The sequence below is a fragment of the Diospyros lotus genome, chromosome 2, assembly GCF_014633365.1.
Source record: "Diospyros lotus cultivar Yz01 chromosome 2, ASM1463336v1, whole genome shotgun sequence".
Lineage (NCBI taxonomy): Eukaryota > Viridiplantae > Streptophyta > Magnoliopsida > Ericales > Ebenaceae > Diospyros > Diospyros lotus.
Window position 1 is genome coordinate 13,482,133 of NC_068339.1, and position 24,328 is coordinate 13,506,460.

The 24,328-nt window shown below is 34.8% G+C and overlaps 1 protein-coding gene across 6 annotated transcripts in view; it reads left to right on the forward strand.

The window, feature by feature from the left end:
* The first annotated feature begins 408 nt into the window (after window positions 1-408).
* Window positions 409-24,328, forward strand: part of LOC127794561 (cysteine-rich receptor-like protein kinase 19) — a 46,303-nt gene continuing 22,383 nt past the window's right edge. Inside the window, exons 1-7 of one of the 6 annotated variants that reach the window (XM_052325749.1) lie at window positions 409-1,661; window positions 1,899-2,030; window positions 14,583-14,722; window positions 15,358-15,568; window positions 16,259-16,496; window positions 16,586-16,736; window positions 16,823-17,384. In XM_052325749.1, coding sequence (XP_052181709.1) covers window positions 584-1,661; window positions 1,899-2,030; window positions 14,583-14,722; window positions 15,358-15,568; window positions 16,259-16,496; window positions 16,586-16,736; window positions 16,823-17,125 — 2,253 coding nt within the window. In that variant the 5' untranslated portion in view covers window positions 409-583 and the 3' untranslated portion in view covers window positions 17,126-17,384. Of the gene's footprint in view, window positions 1,662-1,898; window positions 2,031-2,118; window positions 2,259-3,400; window positions 3,612-4,289; window positions 4,528-4,616; window positions 4,768-4,853; window positions 5,509-13,052; window positions 13,283-14,582; window positions 14,723-15,357; window positions 15,569-16,258; window positions 16,497-16,585; window positions 16,737-16,822; window positions 17,385-24,328 lie in introns of those variants that run through there. The other 5 variants (XM_052325750.1, XM_052325748.1, XM_052325746.1 and 2 more) reach the window with 5 other exon arrangements.

A 24,328-nucleotide genomic window follows, 5' to 3' on the forward strand; every position in this document is an offset into this window, starting at 1 on the left:
CCTCCTTTCAATCTGTCCATGTTGGGCAAATGTTAAGTGACATTTTTGTATGTGACTTTGTCAAAGTTAAGTATCAATAAATTATTGTCCAGTCAAAAGTGGCTGCCTCATAGTGTTCACCTAATTTTACTGTTGCAATAAATGGCATTTATATGTAGTTGCCAGGCAGACTTGGGTACTGAAATATATTTGTCACATCTCAAAGTGGTTGGAGAAGAAAATAATTACAATTTGTTAGTTTGCAATAACTTATAAATAGGATTACTAAAATTGTTCTGATTAAACTTTGGTTGAAGGGATTAAAATGATAAATATTTTCTTACGGATGAACTTTGGTTAGGGATTAAAATGATGCAAGAAAAATAAATAGTAAACTATCTTATATAATGGTCCAAAATTTGCACATATTACAATAAAAAAAACGATTACAACTCACAAGCAGCGGAGTCGCCCTTTTCCTTTATGTGTATTTGGAAGGATAGAAATATCTTGATAAAGAAAGAAAGACCCTTCAAACTCGCCAAAAAGATTTGGCTTTCTTTTGTGGTGTCAAGAATCAGAAGTGATCAGTGCATTTTTTTCAATGTTGTTCAGAATCATAACCCTCCTTCTGTTTCTTCTCTTGCAAGTGATGTGTTCTTCAGGTGCAAACAACTGGATCAGATTAGGTTATTGGTATGCGGTAACACCATATATCTCTATTCCTGACATAGATTCAACGCTGTTTTCTCACCTTGCATGCGCTTATGCCGAAATCAACTCTTCCACTTCCCAGATCTATGTTTCCCCCGCCTATAACTCATACTTTTCCACCTTCACCCCCACTGTCAGAAAAAAGAATCCGTCAGTTATCACCATTCTATCAATCTGGGGTGCAGATGTAGAATCTTCAAACTTCTCTTCCATGGTTAGCCAACCCTCTCGAAGGAACTCTTTCATTCAGTCGTCTATTAGACTCACCAGGCTTTTCGGCTTTCAGGGCATTGATCTCGGAGGTGATCCTTCGAGCATAGTGACCAACACAATGGATTTGGGAACTCTCTTTGATGAGTGGCGAGCTGCTATAAACACTGAATCAAAGAACTCCGGGCAATCAAGACTCATCTTGACTGTGTCAGGCTATTACTTGCCAGTCATACATTCCACTAGTTACCCTGTGGACTCAATGAGAAGGAACGTGGACTGGTTTAACATTGTAGGATTTAACTATCATTTGCCTCAGAGAGAAAATTTTACAGGTGCTCATGCTGCTTTGTATGACCCCTCGAACAACATAAGTACCGATTATGGTATAAAGCAATGGATTGCTAAAGGATTTCCTGCTAGCAAGATTGTTCTGTTTTTGCCATATTATGGTTATGCGTGGAAACTTACGAACCCCAAAAACAATGCAATTGGGGCAGCTGCAAGTGGTCCGGGCGCTGCATCAGGTGGATACATAGCCTATAGCTACATAAGGACGTCGGTGAAAAGTTATGGAGTTATTTCAGAATATAATGCAACTTATGTTGTAAATTACTTCACCCAAGGGTCATTATGGGTTTGTTTCGACGATGTAGAAGCCATCAAAACTAAGATTGCGTACTCGAAGGAAAAAGGGCTTCTTGGTTATGCTGTATGGCAAATACCATATGATGATGATTGGATCCTTTCTAAGGCAGGTAAACCACACATCAATTTTTGTAATTTAACTGAAATTGATTAAAGAGCTAGAATTCATGTAGTTGACCCTACATAGTAGATAAAGGGTTGGTATGTTGTTGTTGTTGTTGTACCCTCCTCTTCTTTCCTTTCAATATGCAAGATGAAGGTGTTCAAGCTCTGGGTGAGAGCCGAATCTCACTTTATGTGCTCAACTTTCTAAACTCTGATCGATATATAATCTTCCTTTATTTCAGCTTATGAGGAGCACAAGAAACAAAGACACAAGAAACTCTTTTTGGTTGTTTTTCTGCCCTTAGTTGTTGGACTTACTCTCCTAATAGGAGCTTCAACAGTGTATCTGCAGAGGAGAATGCTCAGAATGAAAGGTAAGAAATAACGATTTCTGGAGTTCACCAATACTTACTCCATGTCATTAAGCAATTGAATATTGACACACTCCATTTTTATATTCAGTTATGAGGATATTAACTCGAGGCAGAAAGTCATCATCACCTAATCGTCACGCATTCAGTTTTGCTGACATCAAAACTGCCACAAACAAGTTTTCAAGCAAAAATAAGCTCGGTGAAGGTGGATTTGGACCTGTTTATAAGGTAATTTTTGGTGTCCTGTGGACCAATTTTAATTTTGGATCAGTATGACTAGAGCCACTAGAACTAGCCAATTTTCTAGGAGATTGAGGCTCCTTCTGTTTGCAAAAATGTGTTTTCTTGAGGGAGAATAGTTTCTAAAGAAAAGAATTTTCTTGAAATTTGTTTTCTGTTATTTGGCTGTAACTTGAAATTTTTTTGTTAGAAAAGCATTTCCAGTATACCGAGGAGGGTGGTGTTTGGGAGGTTAGGGTTGTGAGGAATACGGCTTACCATTTTCAAGACGGTAAATTGTTTTCTCGGAATTAGCACAAAGTTGAAGGCTCTAGTTTCTGTTGATCGAAAACCAATTTCAGTTGACTTTTATGTTTTCATGGTCCTAAATACTGAAAAATAGAGGAGGTGTGTTTTCTTGTAGAACACTTTTCTACAAATAAATGGAGTCTAAGCTTTTTGCTATTGACATAGCATAAGTCTTCTAATAACCTGTTGATTCACTCACAAATATTGGATTATAGGACTCAACCAATGATTCATTGATTCTAAAGAATACCAAAAAATTGAAGAGAATAATGAAAAAAATTTCAATAGAAATTTTATTAGAATTGTGAAATCAACTGCAAAAAATATCCTATAAATATAGTATTTATAGGCTATAACTATTAGAAAATTAGAAAATACCCCAAAACCCTGTAATTCAAATTTTACCAAAAAAATGTAAGATTGAGTTTTCATTACAGGATCAAAATTAGATAGAAATAAATAAAATCCCCAAAACAGCATATTAAAATTCACTTCCTAATGGAAGTTATTCTCAAGTCAATTATTTTCTAAAATAACAAAAATGCTAATTTCAAGGCCTAAACAAAGAAATTTGCCCATTGAACCATCAGCCCGATTACCTTGAAATTAGCCTTTAAAATCACCCAAATCGAAACCCTTCATAAAATATTAAAAGTCATCTCATCCACATCAGCTATTGACTCCCAAAACTTACGACAAGAACAAAAACATGGCACTGAATAGTATTTACGGTGATTATAATTATCTGAGCATTAAGCACAGTTATGAAGGATCACCTTATAGTGTACCACAAAAATCTGCAATATTCTGTTGAAAAAATTAAGGATGCAGTGTTTTGTCAGGGAAAGTTACCAGATGGACTGGAAATCGCTGTGAAAAGACTTTCTGAAACTTCTCATCAAGGAGCAGAGGAGTTCAAAAATGAGGTTACACTGACAGCAAAACTTCAACATGTCAACCTAGTTAGACTTCTGGGGTTTTGCACTGAAGGGAAAGAAAAGCTGCTGATCTATGAGTATATGCCAAACAAAACCTTGGCCTTCTACCTCCATGGTGTGCAATCTCTTCCACTTATATGTTAATGAGTACATGCTAGGAATAATTAAACAGCTCTGGGTTCATACGTTTTGTAGATGTTATTGCAATCCTGAAAATTCACACACAAAACTAAGGGCAGGTTTGGCCCCAGCAGCAGGACTGCAGAATTGCTGCGTAGCCCTTTTTAAAGGGATTCGACATTTCAAGACACTTCTTCCTAGTGATCATATGTTAACAATATATGGAACTCAACAAGAATAATGTTGATTCTTGTATTATATTGAAAACAACAATTCTCTTCTTAGACTGGCACTCAATTAGCCGTGTCAATGCCAAGACTGAACTCATCAGTAGGATGCTAAAATGCGTGTAGTTTGTAGATATTTTTGACGTGTATGTTATTTGACAAAACATTAATAGGACCCTTCAGACATCAATCTTTCATACTTGCAACTAGATGGGCACATGCCTGAAGTGCTCAAGCTCTAGCTTGATGTCACAGAACAAGTATTCATAGCCACATGAATTGGGAAAGTGACTTCGAGAATTGAGGAGATGCCATACCACACACCATTAAGCTGGAAATAAATCATGTTTAGGATATTGTTTAAGCATGGTGTAAGTGCACCTTGATTCTTATTTAAGTTTTCAAAGAAGTAATTAACTAATCACTGTAAATCCTCTTTGTTTTAGATCCGGTTAGGCGCATGTTATTTGATTGGAGCAAATGGGTTCAAGTCATTGAAGGAGTTACTCAAGGGCTTATTTATCTCCAAGAGTATTCAAGATGGACCATAATTCACAGGGATTTAAAGGCCAGTAACATTTTATTGGATAGTAAGATGAAACCTAAAATATCTGATTTTGGTTTAGCTCGAATTTTTCACAAGGATGATGAAGAAGCAAATACCAGCCGAATTGTAGGAACATAGTAAGTAAATCAGCCCTAGATCAATCTCTCAAAAAACAATGTCTAATGGTGATAAATACTAAATATTTCTTTTTATTTGTCAAATGCAGCGGCTATGTTCCTCCAGAATATATAAGAAATGGCATATACTCAACAAAATATGACGTTTACAGCTTTGGAGTTCTACTGCTACAAATCATAAGTGGCAAAAAGAATACATGTGTATGTGGCCCCGAAGAGGATCTAAATCTTCTAGAATATGTAAGTCGCTCGACAATTTCTTCTTTCAAACTTCCAATTCACATCCAACAGAAAGGATGGATGATTACTCTTGCGACTTTTTCCAGGCTTATGAATTATGGAAAGATGGGAAAGGCATGGAGTTTGTTGATCCACTGCTGGATGATTCTTTGTCGTCATGTAAAATCATGCGATGCATGCAGGTGGCCTTGCTGTGCGTCCAAGAGAAATGGCAAGATAGGCCGTCCATGCTGGAAGTTTCTTCCATGCTCAAAAATGAAAGTGAGGCTGTGCCCACTCCCAAAATCCCTGCTTTCTGGACGAGGAAAGAAGACGATGCCACTGTCCAACGGCGGCCAGAAATTTGTTCTGTGGATGTTGAAACAATATCACAACTTGAACCACGATAAAAGCTTAGGAAATTGTGTTAATTTGCCAGAGTGCAAATTTCGTAGTAGTCCTCCATGGTGTTGGCTTGCTACAATAGCATTAACCTTGACAAGCAAGGGGCAAACATGTATACATGATGCCTAATAGGAAGTTTTAAACTTAAGCTGAGAGCTTTGTATTTCTAGCTTGGTCTGATAGCATGATTAGGATTTGCGATGAGGAGACTTCAAAGTTGGTGAATTATGGTGGCCAGACCGTAGAATTGCATGCAATTACGCTAGCTCAACTTTTTTTGTTGGGTGGTTGTTTTTGGTATGATTGCTCTTTTGTGATTGAAAAATTATGAATTTGAGTTATGAAAACAAAAGTAAAATTGTCTGAGAAAACATCAAGTACGTACCCAATTCAGATACTTGCATGCTGTAAAATGTGCTTCGTATATTTGTTGGGTGCAAAATTGACTAAAAATGTGACAAATTTAACTATATGTGATTCATTTTCTTTCACAACTATTATATTGATGGATGAGACAATAATCTATATAATGCTTATTTCACCTCCTATGATTGTCTAAATATTGCTGTAAAAAAAATAGATAAAAGGAAAAAGAGATAAAGATAAAGTTGGTATAGAAAGGTAGAAAGGCTTGCTTTTTGTTTCAAATTTGAACCCAATCCAAGGATAGCCCACTTGTTTCAAATTCATAAAACTAATGAAGATATCAACATACAAGTGTCTTTCACGATGTCATAAGTTCAGCGTCCTAATACATTTATATTGATGTAACACATTAATACACAAGTGGCATCAGTGAGTGTCAAAATAATATATATATATTCATAAAACTAATAATAATTATCATATATATATATATATATAAGCACTTAAAATTCAACTTAACTACAATATATTCTAAATTTCATTCTAACTTAAGTCACTTTTAAATTTGTGTCAACCCAATTTCGAAGGCAGTGATCGACACTATCCCCTAAGAAGTCATAGACTCCAATGGAGAATAATAAGTCTTATAATAAACTATTTATCATCTATTATTTTAAACATTTAAAGTTTACAATAAAAATTACCATAACTATCATTTTGGAATTTAAGTGCCCACTAGCCAAAATCATCATCTGGTTACATTGCCAAAATTATTTAGAAAACAAAAGAAAAGAATATAAATATTCTCATAAATAAGTTCAGTAAAGTGTAGTGAATGTGTTGTAGTTGGGAGTGTCTTTAGGGTAAATGCAGTCAGAATCACTTACCGCCAAAGTTGATGCCAGCTTACAAATCTAAAAATGTTAAGAGATAAGTCTACCATTGACTTAGTGAGATGTAATTAGCATTACAATGAGAAAATATAGAATCAATGCATCAATAATAAATAAATTATCATGCCATGACATGCCAAGTAATAATTAATACAAAATAGGAGATGACGAATTAAATATGCACATTTATGAGTAAACAAATTAGAACCATAATTCATATATTTTATTAACTTATAGACGAAATGACTCTCGCCCACAAATTATTCTCTGGCGAAATCACTCACACTAGATTTGAACATAATGGTGGAACCTTTCACGCTTTGTAATATCCTAAGAGCTCAAGATCAGGTCTAAGAAGGGACTCTAGAGAAACTAGTATATATATCGAGGATAATAAGGAAGGAAACAACACTAATTAAATAATTTTTGTACTGAATGTGGATAAAGAACTCCTGAATTAAGCATGGTCAACCTGGGGTAACTCAAAGATGAGTGACCTTTGAGAAGTTCGCATAGACCTATCAGTGTAAGTTGATCTGGTCTTTCCGATCACTCAATACGAGATGTTATAAGTGACATCAGAGTCAACCTCTTGAAAAAGACAGTCCGATAACATAAATTAAAATATTTGGAGAAGAGGGTCCGATAATTAAAAATATCATGCCAAGTGTAGTCGCATTTCTTCCATTCCATCTACTTTGAGATGTTGCAAATATTTTAATTTTTTTATTAAAAATAATTAAAAAAAAAAAAAAACTGACTTAGAGCCACCTAATCAGAGAACTAAAAGAAAAGAGGAAACATCGTGTTAGAATAAAATATTTGCAGCTGCATGATGGACTGTTAAGCGACTAAGTCCACCCTATGAAAATGCCGTCTACCCAAATTGGGTCAACCCAAGGATATGTATCCCATTTTATTGCTATTTTATGCTCAAAGTTTGATTATTTTTTTTTTCTTCCTTTTCTTGCATGAATGAGAATGAATTAAACTTATTAGAATTTTCAACCTATGACTTTAAATGAGCAGCCATTTTTGACTTTGCTGTGATTTACTGGTGCTTAACTTTAGATAGAAAGTTTTATAACCTTAACCCTTTTAGAAGTTTAATAAACAAAAATTAAACTATTATTACGTGAAGCGCAACCCAATATTTCATCTATTGAAATATTTAAGTTGGTGACCAGTTAACGCTAAACTGTATGGATATCAGCATTCAATTGCATTATTGTGATTTAATATGAGTAATTAATGGGTAACCATTCAAAGAGTACTTTGAAATGATCTCAGAAATGCATTGTAAATTGATCATAGTCGTCCATTGAAGAAATGGATAATTATAAATAGGGATATACCTTTCTTCAATTGACTCTTCTCTTCATTTTCCTTCATTTCTAATCTCTTGAGTTTCTTTTTCTGAATTTTATAAAATTAAAACTCCACTAGATTATAGGAAAAATGTTTACCAATATGTTGTACAGTGGATTAAGGTACGTATGTTATAATTATTTGAATACATAAAAGATTATGTTCGGAATTTTTTTATGAATAATCTAGAAAATCAACTAAAATTTATCCGTGTATTAATTGTTTACTAACTAAAATGCATGTGTAAGAAAAAATAGGATCTATTGATTTACAATATATAAGTGAAACGCCATGATTAATAATATTATTGATTTTGTAATAATCTTAATTTAAATAAATTAAATCATATATTATTTATGATTTCTACTAGGCCCAATTCCAATAAAATCCTATATTTCTTAAGTTGAGACAATTCATGTAGTTTTATCTTTTTCGTCACTTGTTCGATAATTGTCAGTCGCAACATTCTAATTATTGGTCTCAAGTCTTTACTTAAGTCACTAATGAAACTAGAAACAAAATAGACTTTAGATAAGGTCTCATTAGTAATGGCCATTAAAGACTTTAGCTCGTTAAATATCGATTGATATATTCAAGTACCGATCTAACTTGCTCCAATTTATTAAATTTTTTCTATGATGTTAGCCATATTTTTATCCCCAAATGTTTCACATAATTCACCCACAATATCTTTCCACATGCATTCAACCGTAAGTCTTACCCATTCTTGATACCAGGCATCAACAATATCATTCAAATAAGCTGAAGCCAAATTTACCTTCCAAAATTCTAGTATATTATAAAACTAAAAGAACTTTTGGCATTTTCTTATCCACAACCTTAAGTTTTTTTTCATCAAAAGGGAATTTCTAGTTTTGACATAAGATCATTGTTGCGGACATATGGAGTACTAAAGGAATTATTTTCCAATCTCCTATCAACCACGCGATCTGTCAAATTATCTTGTCCACAAGTATTTTCAATCTTTAACCTAAGCAATCTAGATGGTTTAGGGTTATGACCAATACCTTCCAGAATTGAATCACCATTCTCCTTCGACGAAAAGTCCCCTGATAATGAAAAACATCTGCAATAACCCATCGAGTCTTTTAGCTAATCCTTCTATCAAAGTATCGAACTTGTTCTTCAATTATTGAGTTGCTTTGTGATGCATGCTTAATCTTTTTTCCAGGGCCTCTTTTTGAGTTTACAAATTTGTCACGAGGGAGTTAACTTGGGAGTTAATTTGGTTGACCTGTGCTTCCAATTGCTTCATTCTAGTTCTGTAACGTCCCATTTTTCCAGAACGTGCATTACCTTGAGATTTTAGAAATATTTTTTTTTTCAACATCATACACACAACATAAGTCTCTCGATATACATATCCTCATCATATTCATTTCCCGACAATTCTGATTATACCTTCTCAGCATATCAAAATTTAAAAATTAATAAACTAAGACAGGTATTATCAATCACATCAGCGGAAGCAAGGTCGAAACCTTAATTATATATAACCGACAAATTCCTTTTACAGATAAATAACCAAATCGATGTTTCACATGAAAATATCAAAATATTACATGACCTCTGAACATCGTAATCATCGACAAAACTTATGAAAACTAAACATAGTAGCTACATCTCGACGACTTTCTTTCCCTTGGCGCCATTGCTTTCACCTGGAACGTTTGAATATTCTAGAGACATAATCCAAATTAGATGTTAAATCATCTAAGTGAGAGTTCAAAAAGATTTTTATGAATATATGCAAAATCATATATAAAATTGACAAATCCTGACATACCCCAGCCTAAGAGAAACCCCCATAGCACTTAGCCTTAACTGGGAAAAATATAATCTCTCTAAAGGCGACACGACCACACCGACCCATTGGCAAACCAATCTTGCTTTAAGAGGGACAACCTCGACATATGAACCCGGGAACCACCTCATTGTCATTGTTAGGCATTGCACTCCTACTCAAAAGCATTCTGAAACCCAACACAACCCTAGCCCCAAAAGTATCACATCAGCACTATTCCCGGAATCAACGACACCTCAGTATTAATACTATTGCTCAAAGGAATCTGGAGTGGTGTCCACTCTCAGCCCCGCCACTTGAGCCAACAACCGGGGTGGTGTCCACTCTCAGGCCCGCCACTTGAGTACCGTAGGGTGAAATCCGTCTCAACCCCGTCCCAAGTGGGTCACATAGCATTAATTCTCGGGATGCATCCCGGGTGCTATCACTCAGGGACAACGTCACAGGATTACAACCCACGTCTCACATGAGCAATACATAACATGCCAATGCTGAAAATTATAACATGCATAATATAAAATCAACATCTCAATGTATGCAATTTATTGTATAAAATTTAATGTGGATTGAATAACTTATAGTAAACCATTCACATGCCACAACAAGTTTTTTCAATAGAACCACTCACCTTTAGACGCGACTCAAATTTTCTCGAAAAGCATGATATGCCTCAATTTGCGTGCTCACATTGACTTCGCACGAGTCACTCCACCTTAGTTTCAAGGCACCCTAAGCATCATATTTGTTCATAAAAGCATATCAATATCTATTTTCTCCAATTTTCTTCTTATTTTCTCTATATTTATCTTCCAAAAAATTCAAATAAATACCTACTCAAGGTTTTTCCTTGATTTTTCTTCACAATAATTCATAAATCAATATTCCCTGTCTTCTAGAATTTTATGAAAATTTTCCTATACTTCCTTCTATTTTCCATAAGCTTTATTTCTCTTGAAAATTACAAAATGACCATTTCCTCCATTATTCTTCAAAATTTTATTCCACCATAATTTCTAATTTATTTTTCTTAAAAATAATAAAAAATTCCAAAAATAGCTGAGCCTTCATGCGCCCTCACGCGTGGCCGAGTGGTGCTGCGCATGGCAGCCACGCGTGCAATGCATGCGCGTCGTCTTCTCCAGCGAGCAGTTCGTCGGCCGGCACCAGAATCCACCCCCGATCACACCATCTGGAAGCTCTTTCCTAGTCGATCTCGATGGCACCAACCCTCGATCGAAAACAGACTGGAAAACCCTCTGATCGAGCAGTTTCAGGAGCGACACGGCGGTCCGCCTCGTTTTTCCGATCAGCCCTCGAAACACCTCGAAAACTCATGAAACTTACCAGAAACGCTCATCTCGCCTCAAGGATCAAAAGCCCTTTATTGGCTTCATTCGATTCGCCCTCAAACTCGAGTGATTTGCTGCTCCAAATTCAGCCAAGAACCCTCGCTATTTATAGGCCAAAATCGACCCCCACGTGGCCAATCTCCAGCCATATCTTCTCTCACACACCTCCTAGACCATCCTTGGCCATGCCGTGACGAAGCTAGGCTGGCAAATCTCTGGATTTTCTGACCAAATCTGCGGCCAGATCTACCATGCGTGTGCAGATTTTTTGAAAATTACAGTTTGGCCCTCTTGAAATTTTCTTTTGCATTTTAGTCCTTATCCTCAAGCCCCTGATCTTTCCAGCACCATCACTAAAACCCTCAAGATTAGTACTTCTCATTTCTCCCTTGAAACTTCTAAAAAATTACCATTTTGACCTCCCTCAGGCAAATTTAAAAAATTGTACTTAGGCTCGACTGATCGTTTTGACCCTAAATCCACTCAATTCAACCCGGAATCACTTAAGGGTTGTTTTATACATAAAATATTAGTCATTGACACGCTTTGTTGACTTTTCGAACGTCTCTTACATCGATTCAATATTCTTAGCCCGGTCGACAGTTGTACCGAAAACTACTCTCGATCCAATTTCTTTCATCACCAAAAATCATAACTTATATTACTTGATGATGCTATACCATTTTTCTTAATCATCTAGGGTCCGAGGTACTATCTTTGGTCGATTCGGCGATTTATTTTACTTTTAAACCCACTTTTCGATATTTTAAATTTATCTAAATTACGTGGACCTCACACAGATAGGGGGTATTACAAGTTCTGTCTGTCATCTTTAATAGATCCAAACTATCAAATTAGTGTCAAAGAATCCATTGCTCTTATCAAGACCTTAGTTTTGAATCTAGGATTTTTAGAATAGAATTGAAAAGGAAGAATAGAGAAAAGAAATGAAGAGAGAATATAGAGAAAGTGGAAGAAAACAAAAAAATTAAAGAGAATAATAGAGAGAGATAGAGAATAGATAGAGGAAAAATGAGAGAACAATAATTACTTTCTTAATAATCTCTAAATATTGTGGCATACCTTTATATATGACCATTCCAATAGTTATTTACAGTAGTTACAATTACTACACAACTGAAAAATAACACTATCATTATATAACTGTAAAAATAACTCTCCACTGCACATGCACAATTGCCCTACTTATCCCTTAATTCCTCTCCTAATTCTTTGATTCTTGACATTTTCCATTAATTTTGTACGCCACAAGTTTATCAGGTTATTGTTTCCTCAAAAATCTATTGTTAATGAAGTTTTGTCATGTCATCTTCCCGTATATGTGAAGCTTATGGCAAACTCATAATGCTAATACTCACACGGTTTAGTTTTATGAAACTTTGAACATTTCAACAGTGGAACTCTTTTTGTTTGACTTCACTAATAATAATATATATTATAATTTACATGAATTTATTAAATTTGAAAAAGATTTATGATTATATAGTAACTTGCAAACTTTAATTGTGATATTTATGTGACTTTGTCAAAGTTAATATCAATCAATCAGTGTCCAGTTCAAAGTGGCTGCATCTTATTGGTTACTAATTTCACTGCTGCAATAAATGGCATTTACATGTACTTGCCAGACTTGAGTTGGGTGCTGAAATATATTTGTCACATCTCAAGGTGGTTGGAACAGAAAACAATTACGATTTGTTAGTTTGCAATAACTTAATTATAAATAGGATTACTAAAATTGTTTCTGATTAAACTTTGGTTGAAGGGATTAAAATGATAAATATTTTCTTATGGATGAACTTTGGTTAGGGAATAAAATGATGGAAGAAAAATAAATAGTAAATTATCAAAGAGAATAGTAAATATTTTTATTGTAATATGTCCAAAATTTTGCACATATTACAATAAAAAAAAAAAAAAAACGATTACAACTCACAAGCAGTGGAGTCGCCCTTTCCCTTTATGTTTATTTGGGAGGATAGAAATTTCTTTATAAAGAAAGAAAGACCTTCAAACTCGCCAAAAAAGATTTGTCTTTCTTTGGTGGTGTCAAGAATCAGAAGTGATCAGTGTTTTTCAATGTTGTTCAGAATCATAACCCTCCTTCTGTTTCTTCTCTTACAAGTGATGAGTTCTTCAGGCGCAAACAACTGGATCAGATCAGGTTATTGGTATGTAGGCTTACCATATATCACTATTCCTGACATAGATTCAACGCTGTTTACTCACCTTGCATGCGCTTTTGCACAAATCAACTCTTCCACTTCCCAGATCTATGTTTCCCCCGACTTTGATTCATACTTCTCCACCTTCACCCTCACTGTGAGAAAAAAGAATCCATCAGTTATCACCATTCTATCAATCTGGGGTGCAGATGCAGAATCTTCAAACTTCTCTTCCATGGTTAGCCAACCCTCTCGAAGGAACTCTTTCATTCAGTCGTCCATTAGACTCACCAGGCTTTTCGGCTTTCAGGGCATTGATCTCTCAGGTTATGCTTCCAGCATAGTGACCAACACAACGGATTTGGGAACTCTCCTTGATGAGTGGCGAGCTGCTATAAACTCTGAATCAAAGAACTCCGGGCAATCAAGACTCATCTTGACTGTGTCAGGTTATTACTTGCCAGTCATACATTCCACCAGTTACCCTGTGGACTCAATGACACGGAACGTAGACTGGTTAAACATTGCAGCATTTGACTATCATTTGCCTCAGAGAGAAAATTTTACAGGTGCTCATGCTGCTTTGTATGACCCCTCGAGCAACATAAGTACCGATTATGGTATAAAGCAATGGATTGCTAAAGGATTTCCTGCTAGCAAGATTGTTCTGGGTTTGCCATATTATGGCTATGTGTGGAAACTTGCGAACCCCAAAGACAATGCAATTGGGGCATCTGCAAGTGGTCCAGGCGCTGCATTAGGTGGATACATACCATATAGCTACGTAATGAAGTCAGTGAAAACTTATGGAGCTAATTCAGAATACAATGCAACTTATGTTGTAAATTACTACACCACAGAGTCATTATGGGTTTGTTTCGACGATGTAGAAGCAATCAAAACTAAGATTGCGTACTCGAAAGAAAAAAAGCTTCTTGGTTATGCTGTATGGCAAATATCATTTGATGATCGTTGGATCCTTTCTAAGGCAGGTAAACCACAGATCCTTTTTTGTAATTTAATTAAACTGAAAATGACTTAAGAGCTATAGAATTCTCATGTAGTTGACCCAATATAGTGAGATAAAGGCTTGGTATGTTATTTTGTACCCGCCTCTTCTTTCCTTTCAATATGTAATTAGATGAAGGTGTTCAAGCTCTGGGTGAGAGCCGAATCTCACTACTGTATGTGCGCAACTTTCTAAACTCTGATCAATATATAATCTTCTTTTATTTCAGCTTATGAGGAACACAAGGAACAAAGACACAAGAAACTGTTTTTGGTTGTTTTTCTGCCCTTAGTTGTTGGACTTACTCTCCTGCTAGGAGCTTCAACAGTGTATCTGCAGAGGAGAATGCTCAGAATGAAAGGCAAGCAATCACAATTTTACTTACTGCTTGTCATTAAGCAATTGAATATTGACACACTCCACTTTTATATTCAGCTATGAGGATATTAACTCGAGGTAGAAAGTCATCATCACCTAATCTTCAAGCATTCAGTTTTGCTGACATCAAAACTGCCACAAACAAGTTTTCAAGCAAAGATAAGCTTGGTGAAGGTGGATTTGGACCTGTTTATAAGGTAATCTTTGGTGTCCTGTGGACCAATTTTAATCTTGGATTAGTATGACTAGAGCCACTAGAACTAGCCAATTTTCTAGGAGATTGAGGCTCCGTTAATTTGTTTGCAAAAATGTGTTTTCATGAGGAAGAATAGTTTCCAACGAAAATGATTTTCTTGAAATTTGTTTTTTGTTGTTTGGCTGTAATTTGAAAAAAAAAATTCTTAGAAAACCATTACTAGTGTGTTGAGGAGGGGTGGTGTCTTGAGAGGTTAGGATTGTGAGGAAAACGGCTTACCCTTTTCAAGACGGTAAGTTGTTTTTCGGGAATTAGCACAAGTTGAAGACTTTATTTTCAATTGACCGAAAACCAATTTCAGTTGACTTTTAGATTTTCATGGTCCCAAACAATGGAAAATAGGGAAGGTATTTTCCTGTAGAACACTTTTTTGCAAACAAATGGAGTCTAAGCTTTGCTTTTGACTCCCAAGACTGACAACAAGAACAAAATCAAGGCACTGAATAGTATTTATGGTCGTTACTTCATAATTATCTAAGCATTAAGACAGTTATGAAGGATCAACTTATAGTGTACCACAAAAATCTGCAATATCCTGTTGAAAAAATTAAGGATCAACTTATAGTGTTTTGTCAGGGAAAGTTACCAGATGGACTGGAAATCGCTGTGAAAAGACTTTCTGAAACTTCTCATCAAGGAGCCGAGGAGTTCAAAAATGAGGTTACACTGACAGCAAAACTTCAACATGTCAACCTAGTTAGACTTCTGGGATTTTGCACTGAAGGGGAAGAAAAGCTGCTGATCTATGAGTATATGCCAAACAAAAGCTTGGCCTTCTACCTCCATGGTGTGCAATCTCTTCCACTTATATGTTAATGAGTACATGCTAGGAATAATTAACCAGCTCTGGGTTCATACGTTTTGTAGATGTTATTGCAATCCTGAAAATTCACACACAAAACTAAGGGTAGGTTTGGCCCCAGCAGCAGGATTGCAGAATTGCTGCGTAGCCCTTTTTAAAGGGATTCGACATTTCAAGACACTTCTTCCTAGCGATCATATTTTAACAATATATGGAACTCAACAAGAATAATGTTGATTCTTGTATTATATTGAAAACAACAATTCTTAACAACAATTCTCTTCTTAGACTGGCACTCATATTAGCCGTGTCAATGCCAAGACTGAACGCATCAGTAGGATTCTAAAATACGTGTAGTTTGTAGTTATTTTTGATGTGTATATTATTTGACAAAACATTAGCAGGACCCTTCAGACATCAATCTTTCATATACTTGCCACTAGATGGGCATATGCCTGAAGTGCTCAAGCTCTAGCCTAATGTCACGGAACAAGTATTCGTAGCCACATGAATTGGGAAAGTGACTTCGAGAATTGAGGATATGCCATACCACACACCATTAAGCTGGAAATAAATCATGTTTAGGATTTTGTTTAAGCATGGTGTAAGTGCACCTTGATTCTTATTTAAGTTTTCAAGGAAGTAACTAATCACTGCAAGTCCTGTTTGTTTTAGATCCGATTAGGCGCATGTTATTTGATTGGAGCAAATGGGTTCAAGTCATTGAAGGAGTTACTCAAGGGCTTATTTATCTCCAAGAGTATTCAAGATGGACCATAATTCACAGGGATTTAAAGGCCAGTAATATTTTATTGGATAGTAAGATGAAACCTAAAATATCTGATTTTGGTTTAGCTCGAATTTTTCACAAGGATGATGAAGAAGCAAATACCAGCCGAATTGTAGGAACATAGTAAGTAAATCAGCCCTAGATCAATCTCTCAAAAAACAATGTCTAATGGTGATAAATACTAAATATTTCTTTTTATTTGTCAAATGCAGCGGCTGTGTTCCTCCAGAATATATAAGAAATGGCATATACTCAACAAAATATGACGTTTACAGCTTTGGAGTTCTACTGCTACAAATCATAAGTGGCAAAAAGAATACATGTGTATGTGGCCCAAAAGAAGATCTAAATCTTCTAGGATACGTAAGTTGCTCGACAATTTCTTCTTTCAAACTTGCAATTCACAGCCAACAGAAAGGATGGATGATTACTCTTGCGACTTTTTCCAGGCTTATGAACTATGGAAAGATGGGAAAGGCATGGAGTTTGTGGATCCACTGCTGGATGATTCTTTGTCGTCATGTAAAATCATGCGATGCATGCAGGTGGCCTTGCTGTGCGTCCAAGAGAAATGGCAAGATAGGCCGTCCATGCTGGAAGTTTCTTCCATGCTCAAAAATGAAAGTGAGGCTGTGCCCACTCCCAAAATCCCTGCTTTCTGGACGAGGAAAGAAGACGATGCCACTGTCCAACGGCGGCCAGAAATTTGTTCTGTGGATGTTGAAACAATATCACAACTTGAACCACGATAAAAGCTTAGGAAATTGTGTTAATTTGCCAGAGTGCAAATTTCGTAGTAGTCCTTCATGGTGTTGGCTTGCTACAATAGCATTAACCTTGACAAGCAAGGGGCAAACATGTATACATGATGCCTAATAGGAAGTTTTAAACTTAAGCTGAGAGCTTTGTATTTCTAGCTTGGTCTGATAGCATGATTAGGATTTGCGATAAGGAGACTTCAAAGTTGGTGAATTATGGTTGTCAGACCGTAGAATTGCATGCAATTACACTAGCTCAACTTTTTTTGTTGGGTGGTTGCTTTTGGTATGATTGCTCTTTTGTGATTGAAAAATTATGAATTTGAGTTATGAAAACAAAAGTAAAATTGTCTGAGAAAACATCAAGTACGTACCCAATTCAGATACTTGCATGCTATAAAATGTGTGTATGCTTCGTATATTTGTTGGTGCAAAATTGACTAAAAATGTGACAAATTTAATTATATGTGATTCATTTTCTTTCACAACTATTACATTGATGGATGAGACAATAATCTATATAATGCTTATTTCACCTCCTATGATTGTCTAAAAATTGCTATAAAAAAAAAGATAAAAAAAAAAAGAGATAAAGATAAAGTTGGTATAGATAGCCCACTTGTTTCAAATTCATAAAACTAATGAAGATATCAACATACAAGTGTCTTTCACGATGTCATAAGTTCAGCGTCCTAATACATTTATATTGATGTAACACATTAATACACAAGTGGCATGAGTGAGTGTCAAAATAATATATATATTCATAAAACTAATAATAATTATCATATATATATATATAAGCACTTAAAATTCAACTTAACTACAATATATTTTAAATTTCATTCCAACTTAAGTCACTTTTAAATTTGTGTCAACCCAATTTCGAAGGCGTGATCGACACTATCCCCTAAGAAGTCATAGACTCCAATGTAGAATAATAAGTCTTATAATAAACTATTTATCATCTATTATTTTAAACATTTAAAGTTTACAATAAAAATTACCATAACTATCATTTTGGAATTTAAGTGCCCACTAGCCAAAATCATCATCTGGTTACATTGCCAAAATTATTTAGAAAACAAAAGAAAAGAATATAAATATTCCCATAAATAAGTTCAGTAAAGTGTAGTGAATGTGTTGTAGTCGGGAGTGTATTTAGGGTAAATGCAGTCAGAATCACTTACCGCCAAAGTTGATGCCAGCTTACAAATCTAAAAATGTTAAGAGATAAGTCCACCATTGACTTAGTGAGATGTAATTACATTATAATGGAGAAATATAGAATCAATGCATCAATAATAAATAAATTATCATGCCATGATATGCCAAGTAATAATTAATACAAAATAGGAGATGATGAATTAAATATGCACATTTATGAGTAAATAAATTAGAACCATAATTCATATATTTTATTAACTTATAGGCGAAATGACTCTCGCCCACATTATTCTCTGACAAAACCACTCACACCAGATTTGAACATAATGGTGGAACCTCTCACGCTTTGTAATACCCCAAGAGCTCAAGGTCAGGTCTAAGAAAGGACTCTAGAGAAACTAGTATATATATCAAGGATAATAAGGAAGAAAACAACACTAATTAAATAATTTTTGGACTGAATGTGGATAAAGAACTCACAGGTTAAGCATGTTTGACCTGGGGTAACTCAAAGATGAGTGACCTTTGAGAAGTTCTCATAGACCTATCAGTGTAAGTTGATCTGGTCTTTCCGATCGCTCAATACGGGATGTTATAAGTGACATCAGAATCGTTCTTGAATAAGACGGTCCGATAACACAAATTAAAATATTTGGAGAAGACGGTCCGATAATTAAAAATATCATGCCAAGTGTAGTCGCATTTCTTCCATTCCATCTACTTTGAGATGTTGCAAATATTTTAATTTTTTTATTAAAAATAATTATAAAAAAAACTGACTTAGAGCCACCTAATCAGAGAACTAAAAGAAAAGAGGAAACATCGTGTTAGAAAAAAATATTTGCAGCTGCATGATGGACTGTTAAGCGACTGAGTCCACCCTATGAAAATGCCGTTTACCCAAATTGGGTCAACCCAAGGATATGTATCCCATTTTATTGCTATTTTATGCTCAAAGTTTGATTATTTTTTTTTTCTTCCTTTTCTTGCATGAATGAAAATGAATTAAACTTATTAGAATTTTCAACCTATTACTTTAAATGAGCAGCCATTTTTGACTTTGCTGTGATTTACTGGTGCTTAACTTTAGATAGAAAGTTATATAACCTTAACCCTTTTAGAAGTTTAATAAATAAAAATTAAACTATTATTACGTGAAGCGCAACCCAATATTTCGTCTATTGAAATATTTAAGTTGGTGACCAGTTAACACTAAACTGTATGGATATCGGCATTCAATTGCGTTATTGTGATTTAATATGCGTAATTAATGGATAACCATTCAAAGAGTACTTTGAAATGATCTAAGAAATGCATTGTAAATTGATCATAGTCGTCCATTGAAGTGCCTGGCAGGAGAGTGAGTACGATAACTATGGGCAGCACAATAGCCAATAGCAATTTTTGTTGTTAGATATGACCTTTGAGGATCAATTTTAGTCACATAAAGGGATTCGATCTTGTAATTTTTTAAATATTATTTAAATAACAAATTTATATTTTATTTAAATTATAATATAGTTTAAATTATAAAATATATATCTATTAGTATAATAAGGAGTGAATACCATTCTTAAGAATTAAGAATACGAGTTATAGATAATCCATAGTTCATTATACTATAAACATGTTCCTGACCGTAGAATTCCTAATCTGAATAATAGCAACTCGTAAAGACCAGCACATTGTCTTCTTCCTTATTTAGTATGAGATACTAAAAGATAAAGTTGGTGACTCTCGTGCCATTTTGTATGAGATATAAAAGGAAGATGAGTGGGTGCTCGTTACAAGAACGAGTTCACTAAACGAAACCATTAATATTAAATCACATGGGTTATTTCTCATAGGTCATTGATTTAATGTTAGCTACGATTGTGCAACTAGTCCTTAGACCTGAGATGATATGGATATCTATGTATTGATGGATTAAGATATCAACGATATTATGTAGTTGTTCAAATTGAGAGGATTAGAATATCAACGATATTATATAGTTGTTCAAATCTAGAATAATCATACGTATTTATGTGTCTGATTCTGTGATACACGAGATAGGTATGTATGCAATCCAGTAATCACTTAATGATAAAATCCTTGGCCAAGATAATGTGACGATGAAATTTATTCCATAAGGGTTGTGTTATAATTAGTCAAGATTGATTTTGGATTTGGTCATATGACGAGATTAAGAAATTCAACATACTGGCCATGATCTCATATCTTATCGGAATATAGGATAATAGAACGTTGTAAAAGGTTCACAATACTCGCTTTACAATAAATTGGATAATCATGACATATTGCTAGATGCCACTCATAATTTACAAGGATTAATTATTGATTATTCTCATTGCCAATTTATTTGTGAGCCTAGAAAGTCTCACAAAAAAAAAAAAATCACTTTTAAACAGAAGATTGATAAATTAGTAATTTTATAATTACTAATTATAATGTATTTATTTATTGAATAAATAAGAATAATTAAATAATTATATTATGAATGTAATTATTTAATTATTAATTGGATTGGACGTTTTGCTAGCACATTGGGCTTGGTCCAATAACACTATTAGATTCAAATAAACACCATTAGATTTGACTTGGCCCAATAGCATTAAATGGAATGAGCTTGAGAAGTCCAACTCATTTAGTGAGTAGGGTTAATAAAACTCTATATAAAAGCTTTCTTAACACTTCATTTAAGACACTTGAAACATTTTGAGTGTTGAGAGAGTTTTGAGGAATTGTGTGTGAACTAGGGAAGTGAGTTAGAAATTTTGAGAAAAAATTGTTTCACTTCTATTTCTCTTGATATTCTTGGATAGAAGTAGTTTCGGATGAATTGACTCAACATCCTACACTTAGAGGATTATACGGTCGAAAATCTAACGGTGAAATCGAATTTTATCAAAGAGATAACCTTTCGTTTTTGCTTTCAATTTCTTAAACTATATTTTCTAAAAAACGGGATACCTACAAACTAAAATTTTTAATTCCACTACACATATAATAAGATCTATATAATCCCAACTGCTTCCTTGTTTGTTGCCCCATTCGCAAGCTGCGAAGGTAACATGTATTGATCAGAGTGGCACAAGGATGCTTGGCCATCTTTGTATGCAAACTTTTTAAATCATGCTCTGTTTGGAAAACCAGAGTGCGTGCCCTGAAATCTTATGCAGTAAAAATGGCAATAGGTGATATTCAAAAAATGGGAGGCTCTCTTTTTCAATAAAGCCACCACTGGTCAATGCTGCTGTCTGCCCTGTTACATTAAACATATACAGAGAAGCTAGAGAGAGTTCAGAAATATGTGAAGGGACAAGCAGAGAAACTTGATTTCATGATAGTGATTAGTGAGACTCAACTCCCATTCAGGGCTTGACCCCCTTCAGCTTCCATATACAACATCAACAACAATCACAAGCCTTTATCCCATAAGGTGAGGTCGGCTTCAGCATCCATATGAAAAGGGGAAAAAAGAAGAGGGTACTGCATAAATTACACTATAAAATGCAATTTACCTGCCTTAGAAAGGATCCAATTATAATCATATCATATGTGCCATACCACATAACCCAGAAGCCCTTTATCCCTTGCATAAGCAGTCTTCTTTTTTATAGCTTCAACATCATCAAAACAAACCCAAAGCAAACCATCGGAGCCATAGTTTACAACATAAGTTAAATTCTATTTTGAAAAAGCTCCAACATTGCTTATCTTGTACGTCTTGATGTAGTTGTAGGGCGCAATTCCATTGCAAGTGCCCCAATTGCATTTTGTATGGGGTTTGCAAGTAACCACACAAAGCCAAAGTATGGCAACCCCAGAACCATCTTACAAGCTGGAAATCCTTTAGCAATCCATTCCCTTATACCACAATCAGTACTTATATTGCTTGAGGGGTCATGTAAGGCAGCATGACCACCTGTAAAATGTTCTTGTTGTGATAAATGATTCAAAATTACATGATAAATGTTTACATTTTATCTGCATTTCATGTGCATGTTGGCCTTAATTTCATTTGCATTACAGCATTATTTGGCCATGTTTAATATTAGCCTTCGATCTCTTATAAGCGGTAATCTTGTGGCTTACATTCTTTCAGTTTGAGTATTTAAAGGTTTTATGAAACTCAAATCATCCTTTTTCACAATCAAAAAACCCTAATCGGCTAAGAGAGAGGTGACCAGGGGGAGATCTAGGTAGGTGGGTTGGGTGGGCTGGGCAAAATTGGGGGTGGGCTAGACTAAAATTGGGGGTAGGCTAGACTAAATTTAAGCTGGGCTATTACTAAAAAATCAAAAAATTTACATTACAAATATAAATTTTGTTGTGGGCTGCCATGGGCTTTAGTTCAAGGCAGCTCACTACTAAATCCGTCCCTAGAGGTGACACAACCCGTGAATCCTTCGATCGGTAATAATGTTCACTATATTGCTCTATCTCTAGTTCAAATCGTTTCGTCGTGGGAGGTAATGTTAAGAGGCACTTGTGAGTATTGTGTTTGCACAATTTGATGCAGTTTGTACTATATTTGTGTTTTGTTTTCTTGATGCAATTCTGTAAAGATTATGTTCTTTGGTGATTTGGTATAATCGCGTTGTATATATCACGTATACTGTGTTATTGGTGCGATTGGTTTATTTTTTCGATTCGATTTCTCGACTTGCACTACAAGAATTTCGGATTTTAGCGACGGAATATTTCCGTCGCTAAATCCAAAAATCCGTCGCTAAATCAATTTAGCGACGGATTAGCGACAGATTTTTTCCGTCGTTGAAACAATCGTCCCTATATTTTTTTGCGACAGATTCGTCACCAATTTAGCGACGGATTAGCGACGGAAAATTTTCCGTCGCTAAATGTATTTTTTTTAAATTTAGCGACAGAAATTTTCGTCGCTATTTTTAAAAAAAAATTATTAAAAAAAATTAAAATTTATTTTAGCGACGGAATATTCCGTCGCTATTTTTAAAATTTAATTCTTTTAATAATTTTTTTATTTTTTAAATATAAAATTAAAAATTAAAAAAATGTTAGCAACGGAATATAATCCGTCGCTAACTCATATTTATAAATAAAAAAAATAAAGAAAAATAATAATAATAATTAAAAAATAAAAAAAATATTTACACTACAATTTGACAAATATAAAATTATTAAAAAAGAGATAATTAATTAATACTTAAATATTTAAACTTTAAATATAATCAAAAATAGAATAAAATTATAATACTAACAAACACTTCTAATAATTGACTGAAAATAAATAAAATAACACAAAAAAAAAAGAAAAAAGCATACAAAATATATGAATAGCAAAAAAAATCTAAAAAATAAAATAAATATCTAAAAAATAAACATCTGAAAATACTTTAAATTTACTTAAATTAAACTGAGCTGCAAACAAATTTTAAAAATAAAAAATAAAATAAATATCTACAAAATAAAAAATAAAAAATTAACATTTTATTTACAAAATAAAAAATAAAAAATTAACTTGGGCAAGGGCGAGGGCGAGGGGCTGCAACGCGGGCTAGGGCGAGGGGCAGCGAGCGAGGGTGAGCCGCGAGCGAGCAAGCGAGAGACGAGGGCGATGCAGCAAGCGAGAGCGAGAGAGCGATGGCGAGACAACGAGGGCGAGGCCGCGAGCGAGAGGCGAGATCGAGTGAGGGCGAAGCAGGGACCGAGAGCGAGAGCGAGACAGCGATGGCGAGACAGCGAGGGCGAGGCCGCGAGCGAGAGGTGAGATCAAGCGAGAGCGGGGGGAAGGCGAGGCAGAGAACGAAAATGGGGGCGAGAAGCTAGAGAGAGGTAGAGAGAGAGGGGGTTAGAGATTTGGGGGAGGGGGGACTTAGGGTTTTTGGGGGGGAAGGAAGGGGAAGGGGGAGGGGGGATTTGGTTATGAAAGAGGCAGGGGAGTTTCCCGCCTCTTCAATTTTTTTTTAATATTTATTAATTAAATAAAAAATAATATAATTTATAAAAATAATAAAAAATAATTATTTAATTGATAAAAATAATGTA